Here is an 18,065-nt window from a genome sequence, read left to right as displayed (position 1 = left end):
CTAGTATTCGCTGTTGTGGATTCAACATTTTGAATGTAGATGACATTATAGGGGGGATCGGGAAATGTACCCTTTCCCACACCGTAGTGTGATCTCAGAGTTTGTATGTATAACTAGCAGGGGGTGTGGGGGGCACGGCCCTCACATGGGTGCAGGGGGGGCCTGCAAAACTTTCTTTGCTCGTAACTGGAAGTGTTGTATTCTCAGTAAAGTTGACATTCCTGAGTTTACTAAAATACCTCAGTCAGTTATGTGCACGATGGAATATTTGATTTCCAACATTTTGCGGCGGAAATATGAATACTCCCACTTGTCATGTGCGAGATTTTGATAGTAAACCCATATATATATATATATATATATATATATATATGTATTCATTTTTAAAAATGTATTTAATCATTACATAGGTTGCCCAATTCCTTCCCTTTAACATGACCTGCTAGTGCCATTTTCCTTTTGTTTCCCCATATGACTGTTCTGTACATTTCTTAACTGAGCTGTCCTCTGTAGTGTAACCTGCTGGAATGTTACACTGCTGCAAGGTAGAGAAAGTCTACAGTAGCACAACGTAATCCTCCTTTCTTAAAGGACTTTTATTACCCCCCCCCCCTTCTTGCAGTGATTTTGAATTATGATATTTCCTGTGTCCTACAGCATTACTTTGGGTTTTATGTTTTTGGCCATAGGTGTTCCACGAACTGTTTGGAAGGGAATATATTTTGATTTGGCAATTCAGTAATAGCTCAGTGCAATTCATTCTTATTTCCCGCTTTGTTTTTCTAGTTGATGCCAGCAGTACTAAGGGCCCTTAAGGGTCGAGCAGCCAGACAGTGCCTGACTCAAGAGCTGAATCTACATGCACAACAAAACCGAGCGGTGCTGGACCACCAGCAATTTGACTTTGTAGTCCGGATGATGAACTGCACTTTACAGGTAAATAAGGATGTTGTATGATAGATGGTGATGAATTCGGTGTGTAAAGTCAACTTAAACTGTCTTATTAAAAAAAAAAAAAAAAAAAAAAAAAGTGCTTTAGTAAAAAGCATGGTTTTCCCCTATATTGTTTAAGGTATCTATCTATGGTTAAGTTCATTTTTGTTTCTCTTTAATTATATATATATTTTACAGCAATCTTCCTGATTATCCTTTTTTATTTATTTTTCCAATTTTTTTTTTCTTTTGATAATAATACAGTGACAGAAATAGACCTCATTCCTAGGTTCAGGCACAGTTAAAGTTTAGGCAGTCAGTCATGCTTAAGTCGTTGTCTGCCAAAGGGTCTTTTCTCAGCACCTGTGTTTTATTTTATTTGTTTTTCCTCCATCCCTACTGACCATTGTGGCTGTCATCTCAATATAGTCCATTTATTTCCCCATCTTGGGTATTGCCTTGTGAGAGCAAAAGTGAGCAGGGTGAATGGGACATCAATCAGGTAGACATGTAGGTGTTTGTACCCTTGCAAGTATCACAACAGTGAAAGTATTTTTTTTTTTGGGCCTAACCCTGTATTTGGTGGCTGATCTGTGTAGCCTTGTAACCATAGAAGCATTCTATGCCTTTCCCCTGCATGTGTATTATCTAAGCCTCTTCTTGCACAGGAGCATGTTGCCCCCCCCCCCCCCCCCGGAAGACAGTATTTGGTCAGTCTTGTGGGCATTCAATATTTTGGCCAGTCAAGGTAGTGGAGCATCAATTTTCTGTTCCTGATAATGTGAACGCTGACTTTCTGTTAAGTCACCTTTGCAGCATAGGTCTGCCAGCACCAGTACTAATTTTTTTCCCCTAACCATGAAAGCCTTCATGAGGACAGACATACTGGTGTGATCTTGTTTTACTGGAAAGCTATTTCCTACCCTAATGCACACTGAGGGTGCAGTTGATTACAATGCCATACTCTTTTGTCAGGTCAGAGTCCTGTTCACCTGGAATAGAATTAGTGAGAAATGCTTTCAAGTCTAAGAATCCTCACTTTTTGCAGTGCCACTTGTGTGTTTCCTCTGTATGTGCTATATCTATGAAAAGTTCTTGCCAAAGTATAAAGGAGTAACTGAGATAACATATCTTTTTTTTTTTTAACTAATATTTTGTGAGCTTCAGTCCTGTCTTCCTTCTGTGAGTCAGCCAGACTGTCATATTTCCTGGCTTGTAAAGCTCAGCTAATTAGTGAAATTGCTGTCAGTGGTTATCAGGTTTGTTCAACTTCAGACTGTAAAAATCGTAAAATATTTTTGGCTTCAGAAGAGATAATTGTATTCCTTAGCAAAATACTTTTTGAGATGTGATGGGCAAAGTGACACGACAGCAAAGGAGACAAATTCCTATGAAAGTATCCTATATTTCAGTAAGCCCCATCATGGTGTGTACTAAGGACACTGAATAGGACAGAAATGCCTCATAGTGGGAAAACTGCTAAGTCATCTGAGTTATGCTTTTTTGAATTTGTGAAAGTATGAGGAACATCTATTAGGGATGTAAACTCACTCTGGGGGAAAGGAAATACGATTTATTGTGTCCTTCAACCTGTTAAGTGGATGGTCTGTGGACCCTTTCCAACCATGAACTGGGCTCACATTTGAGCAAATGAAACTGAAGGCGACATAACTAAAATAACATGTTAAAGAGTGCATATACAAGAAATACTGCAGTATTGATCTGCATGCATTTCAAGCAATGAATGACATGATATTACGTACATCATTGCACTAGCAAGGTGAGCAACTTTAGGACTTGTATGTACATAATTTGTAGGAATTATATTGCTATAGAGCAGTACTACATTAAGGGCCTGTATTAAATTAGCGAACACTTAGAAAAGCGAACGCTAATTCATCGACCCCTTTTAAGCGAAAGCTTAAAATATTGAACACCCGGAACAGCGATTTTTTTTTTTTTACAGGGAAAAAAATCGCTGGTCCACAAAAAAAAATTAAAACATTTTATAATGTGGGGGGCTGTGCCCCCCCCCTACTTAAATATAACAACTCCGATATCGCACCACAGTGGAGGAAATGGAGAACTCCCAGAACCGGCCCAGCGATTTTTTCCCCTGTGATTAAAAATTGCTGTTCCGGGTGTTAGAGATTTTAAGCTTTCGCTTAAAAGGGGTCGATAAATTAGCGTTCACTTTTCTAAGCGTTCGCTAATTTAATATAGACCCTACATTAATTGGGTAGTTTACAACATTAAAAAAACAAAGTAGTAGTTGGCACAAAAGAAAAAGCAAATTTAACAGTGCATATTGCCTGTATCCTGAAAACATTTACTTACATTCTTTCTGAAGGTGCTCTCCAAATTTAGATTTGAATTCAAGTATACTGTTTATTGTTATTTCAGTAGAAGCTGGTTCCATTTAGGTGGACTAAGATTACTGAATGTTTTTTCACCGATAGTTGTCTTGTAGCAAGGACTCCCTAATGGAGTTATTCAGACTGCCTCTTAGACTGTAACTGGTGCTGTAGAGACAGAGCTAGAGACGGAAAGAATATAGGATAGTGGCCAAGAATAGCAACTTTATAGTAAAAGTGGTTGACATTATGGATCTACTTTGCACTGGCAATCAATGGCAGGCTTCCAGTAAGTCACAAGAATTGGTTCTTTTATTTACTAGCAGAACTAATATGTATATTTTGTTTTCAACCACTTGGAGTTTTTTGTGTGTTATTGCCAGATTGTAAACACAGACCGCGGTGGTGGTGCTGCGGTAGCATTGTCGCATCAGTTAGATGTTGCCCGTTCGATTCTCAGAGTGTCTTCTGTGTGGCGACATGCGTGAACGGGCGTTCCTTCATTGAAGGTTGTGCGTTAGGCCCGGCAAGCCAGCACGTAAAACTCTACTGCCAATCATTAGTGGACCGGAGTTCCGCTGTGGCGACCCCTAACCGGGAAAAGCCGAAAGACGCGATCAAATTGCCAGATTGTAAACAAAGAATGGGAAAAGTGTATTTGGTTTTGGAAGTAAGGACATTTCTAGCAACCGATTGTCATGCAACTGAAGACAGGAGATAAATTCGGTAGCAGAGTTTCAGTTGAGTAGGAATCTTGTTAACAATCTTCTCAGTGTTTTGGAGAAAGATGGAATAGGATCAAAAAGAATTCCTAGATGTTTTGGTTGGGTGAGTTTTAGGATAGAGGTGTTTTTACTTTATTTTTTTTTGTCCTGTAGTGTAATAGGTGGAGGTATTGCTAGTTTATGAGAGGTACAAATAGAGTGATACTGGATTTATTAGGGTTGACTATCAGTTTATTGTCCACTGTTTACTTGTAGAGTGAAGAGAAATCTGTAATGTTTGCTGTAATCCAGCGTGATTTTTATTTGATTCTAAGAGGAAAATGTAATTGGTTTTTATCACTACAGCCAGTTTAGAAGGTTCATGAATTAGGATATTTATGAAAAGCGAAAACAGTGGAGGCCCTAGGGTAAACACTTAAGGTATTCATCTGTTTAGAGAATCTGAGGTCAAATAAGAATTGTTAGTGTATACCTTAAAGTTGATAGTCTCTCAGATAATTTTGGAACAAGTAGTGTTCAGACCGAAGATGAGTTTTTGTAATTTATGCAGTAACAGTGACTGGTTAACAGGTTCAGCAGCTGTATTCATATCTGTAAGTAGTCCTGCTGTAATAATCCCTTCATTCATGTTGCTGTAAGTTTTGGTGGTAGCAGTCTAGAGAAAAGTCATAGTACAAAAGGCATTACAGAAGTCATGTTGTTGATTGTACAGAAGACTGTAGACATTTATGTAGTTGAAAAGATACTTGTAAAGCTGTATTTCAAAACAGGTTTGTAAGTGAAGAGGTTCAGCATTGTTTTAAAATATTTACTGTAGTTAAGGAGGGAAACTTTGTGTGAGGGAATTGTGACAGCTTGTTTGGAGTAGGAACACTATGCCAGTTAGGGAAAGGTTATTTATATGCAACGACAAGCACCAAGCAAGAAAAATTGAAAAACAACCACAAAGAGATCCACAAGTCTGCAGAAAATACGCTTTATTCCTCTGACGTCTCGGCCGTAGCCTTCAAGGAGTAAAGAACTTAAAAACATAAACCTTATATATACTCTCAATGATTAATTGAGTAAATACTTGATTAACAACAATCAAAAGTAAATTCATAAAATTAAATTAGTACCCTCCAGTTCAAATCTTCATTTAAACCCTGAGGGTACAAAGTACCAAACTTTAAAATATAAATGGCTTCTTTGGATAATGTTTAATATTGAGAGCATCAAAACAAGACACATTTATTTTTTCCAAGACTGTGCCTTGAAGCCCCTCATTTTTACCATCATGAAATTTTTTAAAATGCATGGCCACAGAACTTTCTTCTTTGTTGTTAATAATGTCTCTGGCATGTTCCATTAATCTAACTTTAAATGCCCTTTTGGTTTCACCAATATAAAATTTGTTACATGGGCATTTGAGTGCATGAATAACACCTTCAGAATTACAAGTAAAAAAGTTACAGGTATTAAAAGTAACATTATTTATATAAAAAACTTCTAACTATAAAATTACATGCCTTACATTTGCCACACTTAAAAGTTCCACTAGATAATATGCTCCGTTCTAAACTCACAGAAGGCAAAAAGAATTTACTTTTCACCAGAAAATTTTGAATATTCTTACCTCTTTTATAAGAAAACCCTAACTTCACATCTAACCACAAAGACACATTACTAAGGGAGACAAAATATTCCCAATAATATTTAACCAATCTCACAGCACTAAAACATCCATTAGTAGTGACAAAATACAAAATGTCACATTGCCTATTGATTTCAAAACTGGACGCAGTAGTGCATGTTTTATGTCTATTATTTCTTATCTTCCTGCAGCTATTATCAAAAAACTTTTTATAACTTCTTTCAACCAATTCATTACTATACCCCCTCTATTTAAACATCCCCACAGTTATATCCAGTTATCTCTTAAAGGCACACTCATTATTGCATAATCTGGAAATCCTCAGTATTTCACCAAAGGGCAAAGCCTCTAGTGTATGAGGAGGATGGCAAATATTACCAGATACATATTGCATGCTGTTAACTAATGTTTCCAAACTATTGCCAGCTTTAATATTCAATGCAATATCCAAAAAGGAAATAGTTGTACCCATTTTAAAACCATCAAATTCTAATGAAAATCTATTCTATATAATTCTGAGATAAAATTCTCAACTAATGCCTCACCATCCTGTATCAAAAAAATTAAATCATCTGTAAACCTGTAATATCTAATGACATGTTTGCAAAAAAAAAAAAACAATTTCTGTACAAATACTCAGATTCAAAAAGGCCCATAGCCAAATTTGCATACATGGGGGCAAAGGCTGCCCCCATGGCTGTCCCTTGTTTTTGTCTGTATAGACTGTTATTAAATTCAAAAAAATTATCTGTTAAGCAAAAATGAATAAGTTCTATAATATATTCAGTAACCAGGTAATCACCCAGAAAAATTTAACAGCCTCCATACCGAACTCATGTCTGATGTTTGTATAGAGGCTCTTGACATCGAGTCACCCAGTACATACGATCATTCCACCTAACATTCTTAATTTTATCTACAAAGTCAAAAACATCACAAATATAGGAAGGCAAGGTTTTAACTGTAGGTAACAAAAAACTATGTAAAAAAAGACCTATATTATGTAAAAAAAAAAAAATTGCACCCTGAGACAATTGGTCTCCCAGGGGGTTGTGTTAAATTTTTATGTATCTTTGGAAGGCAGTAGAATAAAGCCATTGTACAACCTTCTATACTAAATTTCTTCTTAGCATCCGTTGCTGAGAAATAGCCTAGCCTTTCCCCCTTCTTTAGTAATTCAGTATATTCAAAAACCAAGTCATTGTATACAGTAAATTCTGTCTTTTCATAAACATTACAATCATTTAATGGTCTTCACACATTTTGAGATACTGTGAATAGTGCATAACAACAAGCTTATTTCCTTTATCTGATGGTTTAAATACAATTTCCCTAATTTTACTTAACTGTAGAGCTTTCCATTCTTTCTGAGATAAATTATAATGAACATCAGATTTATATATATATATATTCAGGTTATTTATATATCTTAGAGGTTTGTCAATGAGAGTGACAACCAGTTTTAAGAAAGTAAATAGTTTGCACATATATCCGCCCATACATATAAATTTATACCTATGTGGGTGTGCATATATAAACTCCAAGAAAGACTGATCTACACCGGAGTCTTTAGTGCATAATGATTTAAAACTTCTGTAGTAGAGGCCTTTGGGATATGCGTGTGTGTGCCCGCACATGTGCATGTACATAAATGTAATTAGTAGGTTGATCATTCAATATCTGATAAGTGATGACAGACATTATGGGTCTACTTTGCACTCACAACTAATAGGCATTCAGCAAGGCAGAAGAATGGGTTATTTTATTGGCAAGCATAACAGTTATGTACATCTTATTTTCAGCCACCTGGAGATTTTTTCTGTCCTAGTGCCAGTAGTAAACAAAGTCAGCTATGTTTATAACATATACCTTACTTGAGAATTTGAGTCCTTTAGGAGTTTTCTGCCTGCCAACCATCTGCCACCATGACCTGTTTAGCCCATTTATTTCTCATGAGGGTGAAAACCGTCACTGGTACATTCATGTCCAATTGACACCACTTCTGTGTGTGCTCCATATTCATGGCACCACCTCCTTGTAGGCTGCATCTCTATGCGAGTCCTAGTCCTCACTGGGGTTTCTGCTTTTAAGCTTATGCCTGGACACATGCTTCACCTCTCTGCTGTGGAAGAAGCAACCAGGCTTACGCCTAGTTATTCTTGTTTTCTCCCATGCCAGCTCTAACAGACACCCAAGGTGCTAGTTGAATTTAGGACTTCTGGGTTGCATTCATGAATTTATACCTGTGCACCAGCAGAGATGTCTGCTTTTCCAAATTTAAATATAGTGAATAATCCCAACTTCAGGGTAATAGAGATCCTGACCTCCTGGCAGTAACCTTCTAGTAGGAAGAAGAAATCCATAAACTGATCCTCCTTTAAAGGGATGGATCCTCAGTCTGCACTCTTCCTACAATATATGTAACAGATGTTTTGAGCAGGGATTCATCTTTTCCTCCATCACAATTCATCTAGTGGCCATTTCTGATCTTTTGACTAGCTGACATGTGTCCTCCTTGGCTGTGTTAAGAATCAGCAAACTGTTGCTCAAGGTCATATTTTACCTAAAGCCACCCGTGTCCCAATGTCTCCTTGCAACATGCAGTTCATCTTTCATTTCCTAATAAGACTCCCCTTTCCAGCCTGCTTTGAAAGTAGACCTTAAGTACTTGTTGAAAACTTTTTTCTGTGTAGTGATCACATCATACCAAAGCTGTGTCAGAACTGCATGCTCTTTTAGTCAAAGCCTCATACCTCACATTCCGCAAAGAAAGAGTAATGATTAGGAAGAACCTGATCTTCATATGCAGAATCATGATGGAAACTAGCTTGCATCAGTCCATCTGCTTGACAGTTTTCTTCTCTGGCTACCAAAACTGTAGAGAATATTTTCTGTACTGTATAGATGTTCACAGATAATAAAAATTTACTTTGTCAAATAAGGAATTCAGGAAGAGAGACCAGTTCATCTCCTTCACTACTACTACAAAAAAAAAAAAGACTTCCGCTATCCTGAATTGCCCTCTCAAGAAGGCTGTCGGATTGCATTAGGTTTTGTTACATCAAAAGCAGATTCAATTTACCATCATCACCCAAGGCTCACTCAACTAGGGCAATTCCACGTCTGCCATTTTCTTAAAGAATGCCCTGGTGTATCATATTTTCACAGTGTCTACTTGGTCAAATCTCTAGCTTTGCCATTAACTACAATTTAGACATCACACCTAGGAAAAAACCCTCATATGGGACTTCTGCCTTAATATTACTGGGGTTAGTGGTTGGCATAATGGTAAAGGTGCTTACTTTATAGACAGAAGGTGCAGGGTTTGATTCTCATCTTTGAAAGTGAAATTGGCTAGGATTAAAATGGTCCACAAGGGCATGTAGCCTAGTAAATGCCTATGAACCTGTGAAACTGCAGTCAAAAGGACATTTTTGGTCTCTGTCCTACCTGTTACTGAAGATTGGCCACTTCTTACCATATACAAAAGTTATGCATATGGCCATTTCTTACCAGATACAAAGGTTATAACACTTACCATAACATCAGAGCTGTTAAGAAGTTTGCCTTTCTCTGGTAACATTACCCACCCATATTTGCACTTGCTAAGACCTTTTTCATGAAGCGAGAATCTAACTAATCGCTCACAGTGTTCTCAGGTTAGCTGTGACAGGCAGCTATCGTCTTAGGAGATCTAAGGTTAATGTGACAAAATAGCTGGAAAAATGGAAGATGAGCAGTATACTCTGAGCTGAAAGTGAGACTGAACAACTTGGAGAGTTCCAGGTGCTGAATGGGCTTAATGAATACATCATTTAGTCCTACCTGTTACTGAAAATGTAGCCCACTTTTTACAGATCTAACACTGTGATAAGTGCATAACTTTCATTTATGCAAATTTGGAGATGGGGATGTAGGTCCATAAGTCCATAGGTAACTGTTGGGCAATCAGTCGTGGCCCTTTACCAGACCAGCCAATAACCAATATTGAGAAGTTCCCCTTCAGCCTCAGTGAGGGCAGTACAGGGTAAATCGGGAAAATCTGAGGCTGTCCATGTAATTATCTAAGTTTACCTTGAATGTGGCAAAGGTTGCTACTCTGCTTGAGAAGTAATGGAAGTTTGTTCCAGAGAAGGTAATACTTTGGAATGTGAGCCTATCATACCAATATGTCTTATTTATGTATTAATCAAGGTTTACATCCTTTAACTGGCTTTTTGAGGATGTTTGTTCCTGAAAGATATAAGAGGTCAAAGAGGGTCTAATTAGCCAACTATCTGAGGAACCTTTTGTTTTGTGAAGGAATGGGAGGTCAAACAGAGTCTCAGTTTTCACGTCTACAAAAACTAGGTACAGATCTTCATGGAGTAGTCTACAAGAAGGAGTACAGAGAGAGAGAGTGAGCTACCATTCTGTTTTGAGAAGATTTTTGAGGTTATTGATCTTTTTAGTTAATAATCTTTATGGTCTTTCCAGTGGAGTGAAATGTTTAAACAAGTACATACCAAAAAAGGCATATTCAGTAGTGTGTCTGATGAGATATAAATATAGGGGATTAAGACTACTTTGGATCTAGGGGAAATTAAGCAAGGCCAGTAGAAGGTTTTCTGAACTGCTGCAGAGACAGATGGTCAAAATGTATGGTGTTGTTAACAGGAGTTCCTAAATCCATTTTTGTGAATGGAAGATGTCACCTTTACAGTAAGGGGAAAATTTTTTGTTTACCAAAATTTAACTGTGTTACATTTTTCCACATTTAATTTGACTATTTATTTATTATTTATTTATCTGACATTTGTTGACCAGGATAGTCTAACTGGGCTAGTGCTCTTTTTCAGTGGAGGTCCGGGTAGAAACAGGATTGGAGTAGAGAACAAAAAATAGAGAATAAATGAGCAGCTGTTTTTTAGGTGCAAGTTAAAAATCAGTAAGAAATACATTTAGTATAAGATATTTATCTTGAGGCAGGTAGTGACAGTAAGCAAGCAGAAAGAAAATACCATAAGGATAGTCCTCAGTGGAGAACTGTGCTTTTCAAATGCTTGTGTTTTGCAGCAGCAGTGTGTGAGGCAGTTGCAGGTGGGATATAGGCATCATGTTACCAGAAGTTAGGAAGTGAAAGAATGATTAGAAGTAGGTGACTCTTAACTAATTTGTTAGGTGGTTAATGTTATAGAGAGAAAGTGGGGAAGGGAGGAATAGGAAAGGGGAGTAAGGAGAGGAAAGAAAGTAATGTGGGAGAGAGAAAAGGGTTCAGGTCGGGTGATTGCAGAGACAAGACCAGGTGCGACTTAGGTAATTTGTAAGAGTTTTCTTGAATTCATGGACATGGGAAATATTTCTGAGGATCAGATAAAGCGAGAAGGTAGCTATAGAGATTCTATCCAATAGATTTTCTAGGCTTGTGAATCTGTAAGAGACATTGCTCAGAGCTTCTGAAGGATTGCTGGGGGTTGTAGAGGGAGACAAGAGGATAGGTTAGGGCAGAAGGAGGGCTTGCTCTGGGTAGAATTGATACTTTGCATAAATATGAGTTGATTGGGAAACTCAAGCTAGTTGAGAGTGTGACAGTGGTGTGATTTTAAGGGCAGATTAGCTGCAAACCTTGATACTTGGTTGTAGGTAGTTTTGAGGTTGGAGAGTAGAGAGGACTGTAGGTTAGTTAAGATTTGTGAGCTGTAGAATAGGTGAAGGGAGAAGGTAAACTTGGGCTAGTGAAATTCTGCAGTTGGGTGTGAGGAATCTTTTATTCCTAGAGTAAAAAAATGCAAACACCAGCAGCCAAAGGTCACCATGGAGAACAAACTGCAAATGTAAAAACTAAAAACTCCAAGCGACCACCACAGCTAAAAGCATACGTAGTTTATTAAAAATACAGCAGGATAAGTCCTTTCACACAAAGTGCTTCTTCAGATCCATATAACAAACAAACATTGCACCCAAGTTTAAATATCTTAACGATGATAAAACAACCAATGAGAGCTAATCAATAAAACAATGAAGTCACTGATGTGATCTACGTTTCTTAAGAACAGGTTTTAAAGGCATAGTAGCATTGATTCCTGGTAATTTATCTGCTTGCATTCTTGCTATCCACTGCATTTTAGCTAGTTCCACTCTATTTTTAATATAACCCCCCTCCCCTTTTATTATCTGATATCAATTGTAATACCGTAAATTCAAACATGTGCCCTTCATTATTGGATATGTGCTTAGCTAAAGCATTAAAGAGATTCATTTTCCTGATGTCACCTAAATGTTGCATAGAACATTCTTTGAGCATTGTAGTCTTACCAATGTAGAAAGAGGCACATGATCTATAGCTGACTAAATAAACCAAATTCTTAGATCTACAATCAGCATACAGGCTGAAAGTAAATAAACAATTAGTAGAGGGATGCATGAAGGTATCTCTCCTTGAGACAAATGAGCAGGCCCTGCAATTTCTGCATGGGAATGTACCATGCCTATTAGAAGTCACCTTAATATTGCTGTTGGTGGAGTAGCAAAGCTACCTTTTCAAAGAATGGTTGTTTTTAAATGTATAACTTGGTCTGTCACCTACTATAGCTCTTATCTGATCATTGGAGGCTAAAATAGGCCAATACCTGTTGATAATATCACATATTTTATAGATTTTACTGCTATATGTGAGGGGTAGTCTTAAAACATTTCTTTTCAATCCCCCATATGTTACCCTATGTGTCAGAATCATGAGCTATCCTGTGAAAAAAAGGCTTCCCTGTTGTATCGTGCAGGCTATTAACTTGTAGCATAACTCTACTTACCGGTAGGTCATTTTGATTATAACCTGTCTTCACTAACTCATTCTTTAGCTCCAAAGATGCTCCCTGATAATCTTGATCTTCAGTATGAATTCTAGACATTCTTAAGAACTACCCTTTGGCTATGTTATTAAAAACATGCGTAGGGTGCATATCGGAACAATGCATTCTTCCTACAATTTTTCCTAAATAAAGAGCTGTGAATCATACCATTCATCAAGACAACCTTAGTATCTAAAAAATCAATAGAATTACTAGAAGTGAATCTAAAGCAGTCACTACTTCATTCAAGATATTCTACAAACTATTGCAATTCCACATGTATACCTCACCACAGAACAAATATATCATCCACTAATCTTTCGTAATGTAGCAAGTGTGGAGTAAATATATGTTGTGAAAGGACCACCCTGCTTTCCCAGTCTGCCAACAACAAGTTGGCATAACTGTTCGCGCAGGGGGTCCCCATAGCTACTCCAAGATTCTGCATATAAATGGTTTCCTTGAACATAAACAAATTGTTTTCCAAGACCAGTTCTAGCACCATGCCTAACAATTCAATGTGCATGGAAGAATAATCTGTAGTATTTCTCAAAAAACACTTCACAGAATCAATCCCAAAATCATGGGGTATTATTGTAAACAAAGTACAAATGTCCATTGTAACAAATAAAACATCAGATTGGAATCGCCCATTGGAATTGTAGAAAGAATGCATTGTTGCATCCTCTCCAGTATGTACCCTAAGCATGTTTTTAATAATGTAGCCAAAGGGCAGTTCTTAAGAATGTCTAGACTTCATACTGAAGATCAGGATTATCAGGGAGCATCTTTGGAGCTGAAGAATGAGTTAATGAAGAGAGGTTATAATCAAAATGATCTAAGTAGAGTTATGCTACAGATTAAAATGGCCTCTGTGATACAACAGGGAAGCCATTTTTTCCCTGGATAGCCCATGATTCTGATACAAAGGTGACATATGGGGGATCAAAAAGAAATGTTTAAAGGCCACCCCTCACCTGTAGCAGTAATATCTATAAAGTATGTGATATTATCAAGAACTATTGGCCTATTTTGGCTTCTAATGAGCAGATAAGAGCTATAGTAGGTGATAGACCCAGTTATACATTTAAGAATAACACTTCTTTGCAAAGGCAGCTTTGCTATACCACCAACAGCAATATTAAAGTGACTTCTAATAGGCATGGTACATTTCCATGTAGAAATTGCAGGGCCTACTCATTTGTCTCAAGGAGAGATACCTTCATGCATCCCTCAACTAATCGTTTATTTACTTTCAGCCTGTATGCTGATTGTAGATCTAAGAATTTGGTTTATTTAGCCAGCTGTAGACCGTGTGCCTCTTTCTGTATTGGTAAGATGACTAGAATGCTCAAAGAACATATTATGCAACATTTAGGTGACATCAGGAAAATGAATCTCTTTAATGCTTTAGCTACGCACATATCCAATAATGAAGGGCACGTTTGAATTTACTGTATTGCAATTGATATCAGATAATAAAAAGGGGGTGATATTAACAACAGAGTGGAACTAGCCGAAATGCAGTGGATCGCAAGAATGCAAGCAGATAAATTACCAGGAATCAGTGCTATGTCTTTAAAACCTGTTAAGAAATGTAGATCACATCAGTGACTTAATTGTTTTATTGATTAGCTCTCATTGGTTGTTTTATCATTGTTAAGATATTTAAACTTGGTTGCAATGTTTGTTTATTGTATGGATCTGAAAAATCACTTTGTGTGAAAGCGCTTATCCTGCCGTATTTTTAATAAACTACATATGATTTTAGCTGTGATGGTCGCTTGGAGTTTTTGGTTTTTACATTTGCAATTTGATCTCCTGGGTGACCTTTGGCTGTTGCTGTTTGCATTTTTCATTCTATTTATCGTTGTGGTAACACAGCAGGACATGGCTGAAGGAGCTGACATCAAGCTTAGCTATCGACCTAATGAAGAAGTCAGTAAGAGTGGCCATTTCAAGCATTTACTCAACTTGGATGTCAACCCACTACTGCAACTGAATTTGCCAGGTGATGAATCTTAATATGGAGCCCCCTGACTGGGGCACTTAAAATTGCTTTAAAAGAATTTGAAAATGGCTTGTTTAAACTTAAAAGGCTGCAATGGCAACACCTCCATATGGAGGCTTGCCTTCACTACAAAGTGGTCCGAAGGAGCTTACGAATTCTTTGGTTGCCCACTTACGGTGAGACCTTTCTGCTATCAATGGCAGGCTCTGAATATGGATTTGAGCTTTATCTATATTAAGCTGCTGATTGAATTTGTTAGCCCACAAGAGAAAGAACTGGCTGCTAGAATGGAGAGTATGCAGAGAGAACTTTTAAATAAGTATAATGCAGAGAGCTATACAGCTGGGATTGATAATGTTTTGCTGAATGTGCTAGGCTATGATGATCGGCTACAAGGGAAGAAAAAGAAAAAAAACTGAGAGACTTTAGAGATTTTAAGAAGGGACATATTTATATATGGCTTCTGGGATTGGAAAGGAATAATGCCACCACTGCCCCTTCAACAGGAGCTGCGCTGAATATAGAGCAATAAACACCATCTATTGAAAATCAAGTAACTTTTCTTGCTGAGTCTCAACCTGCTCCAATAGACTTGGCTCCTGGCAGTACAGGATTGGGAACCTTGAATATGTCTCCACAGCTGCATAACAACCAGATGAAACTAGATGGTGCTAGACCAAAGACTATAAATCATGTGACAACTACAGGAAGTGTCTTTCCTGGTTTACCAGCCCCTTTCAGGCTGCCTCAACCACAGAGGAGAGGAAGTCTTTTCAGTCAAGGCCAGAAGAGGAGGAAAACCTTGTCAGAGGAGGAGAACTTTATGGAGTTAACACGCTTCAAGAGGTATCAGCGTTAGTTCTTAATTTATCCTCTGTTAAACTTACTGTATCACAAAAGAGTTTACTTAATGGAGGACTAACTTTTGTGCCAGCTCGCCCTTTGCAGGTTAGTGATTTAATTGTAGATACCAAACTTTTCGCAAGAAATGTGGCACTTAAACTTGCATTTTCAAATGAGAGAGTTTCTGGAGCCAGTCCTCTGAAGCGTTTCACTTTCCCCCTTTGTTACCTGTGGTTGATACTTTTGTTAAACTTTGTGAAAAGGAAGTGTTTGATTCTCTGCCAGCAAGTAATAGTTTTTAGAAATTAGATTAAGATGAGGCTGTGGATCTACAACAACTAAGGAATGACTCCAGGCTTGCAATTCACCCAGTTGATAAAGGAGGGGCAATTGTTGTGTTCAATACAGCATTTTATGTCAACAGCATGTAAGATATGTTAAGTGATACTATCACTTACAGGGTTATATCAAGGTTGGCTGTTGAAACAGTTGTAAAGAAAGTGCATGAAACAGTGTATGACTTATTACTAACGTCTATGATTAACAAAGATACCTTTGGAAAAAGCGACAGCCGTTCTTAAAGATACTGAGCATTTTTTATGCACTTTGGGAGATTTTTGCAGACGTTATGGGCGATTCCAATTGGAAGTTTTATTGGTTACAATGGACATTTGTACTTTGGTTTATGATAATACCCCATGGTTTTGGGATTGATTCTGTGAAGTGTTTTCTGAGAAATAATACTGATTATTCTTCAATGCACATTGCATTGTTAGGCATGTTGCTAGAACTGGTCTTGGAAAACAATTTGTTCATGTTTAAGGAGACCATTTATATGCAGAATCTTGGAGTAGCTATGGGGACCCTCTGCGCGAACAGTTATGCCAACTTGGTGTTGGCAGACTGGGAAAGCAGGGTGGTCCTTTCACAACATATATTTACTCCACACTTGCTACATTACAAAAGATTTGTGGATGATATCTTTGTTCTGTGGCGGTACACATGTGCAATTGCAACAGTTTGTAGAATATCTTGAAGTAGTGACTGCTTTAGATTCACTTTGAATTTTTCTAGTAATTCTGTTGTTTTTTTAGATACTAAGGTTATCTTGGTGAATGGTATGATTCACAGCTCTTTATTTAGGAAAAATTGTAAAAAGAATGTATTGTTGCGTCGCTCCAGTATGTACCCTAAGCATGTTTTTAATAACATAGCCAAAGGGCAGTTCTTAAGAATGTCTAGACCTCGTACTGAAGATCAAGATTATCACGGAGCATCTTTGGAGTTGAAGAATGAGTTAATGAAGAGAGGTTATAATCAAAATGACCTAAGCAGAGTTATGCTACAGGTTAATGGCCTACGTGATACAACAGGGAAGCCATTTTTTTCACAGGACAGCTCATGATTCTGATACAAAGGTGACATATGGGGGATTGAAAATAAATATTTTAAGACTACCCCTCACCTGTAGCAGTAATATCTATAAAATATGTGATATTATCAACAAGTATTGGCCTATTTTGGCCTCCAATGAGCAGATAAGAGCTATAGTAGGTGACGGACCCAGTTATACATTTAAAAACAACATTTCTTTGAAATGACAGCTTTGCTATACCCCCAACAGCAATATTAAGGTGACTTCTAATAGGCATGGTACATTTCCATGCAGAAATTGCAGGGCCTGCTCATTTGTTTCAAGGAGATGTACCTTCCTGCATCCCTCTACTAATCGTTTATTTACTTTCAGCCTGTATGCTGATAGTAGATCTAGGAATTTGGTTTATTTAGCCAGGTGTAGATCATGTGTCTCTTTCTATATTGGTAAGACGACTAGAATGCTCAAAGAACATATTATGCAACATTTAGTTGACATCAGGAAAATGAATCTCTTTAATGCTTTAGCTATGCACATATCCAATAATGAAGGGCACATGTTTGAATTTACAGTATTGCAATTGATATCCGATAATAAAAGGGGGGGTGATATTAACAATAGAGTGGAACTAGCTGAAATGCAGTGGATAGCAAGAATGCAAGCAGATAAATTACCAGGAATCAGTGCTACTATGCCTTTAAAACCAGTTCTTAAGAAACGTAGATCACATCAGTGACTTCATTGTTTTATTGATTAGCTCTCATTGGTTGCTTTATCATTGTTAAGATATTTAAACTTGGGTGCAATGTTTGTTATATGGATCTGAAGAAGCACTTTGTGTGAAAGCGCTTATCCTGCTGTATTTTTAATAAACTACGTGTGCTTTTAGCTGTGGTGGTCACTTGGAATATTGTATTTCTTTACAGAAGGCCAAGCTTTTGGTGGGTTTCCTTGATACAGTGATGAACAAGGAGGTCAGATTTAAGTTGGTCATATATGATTGCTCCAGGGAGTTTGGTGTGGGTAACAGCTGTTATAGTGGTGTTAAATGAAGAGATGATGGGGGCTTTAATACGGTAGAGGGATTTAGGGAAGAAGAGAAGAAGTTTAGTCTTTTTAGGGTTAAGTATGAGTTGGTTTTCAGAAAGCCATTTTTCAGTGAAGTTAAAAGATATTTGTGTCAGGGTGAGCAGGTCAGAGGGATTTTCAGGAGTGGAGATGATTGAGAAGTCATCTGTGTACTGTATAAGGAATGAGTAAGGACAGGAAGAGTGAAATTGGTTAGTAAAGATGTTAGAGAAAGGGGTCTAGAAATGAGCCTTGTGAGACACCCATTATGATTGGGGGATAGAACAGAGAGCCAT

General features: G+C 37.6%; 1 protein-coding gene across 1 annotated transcript in view; it reads left to right on the top strand.

The window, feature by feature from the left end:
- The window catches only part of SBF1 (SET binding factor 1), a gene marked incomplete in the record, with an annotated part of 3,250,730 nt that overhangs the window by 1,528,961 nt on the left and 1,703,704 nt on the right, over nucleotides 1–18,065 (top strand). The window contains 1 exon segment of the mRNA XM_044088658.1: nucleotides 787–936. Coding sequence (XP_043944593.1) covers nucleotides 787–936 — 150 coding nt within the window.

Source organism: Protopterus annectens, chromosome 11.part0, assembly GCF_019279795.1.
Source record: "Protopterus annectens isolate FY-2018-M chromosome 11.part0, PAN1.0, whole genome shotgun sequence".
NCBI lineage: Eukaryota > Metazoa > Chordata > Ceratodontiformes > Protopteridae > Protopterus > Protopterus annectens.
Note: the sequence above shows the minus strand (reverse complement) of the source record. Positions and strands in the feature narration are given on the sequence as shown.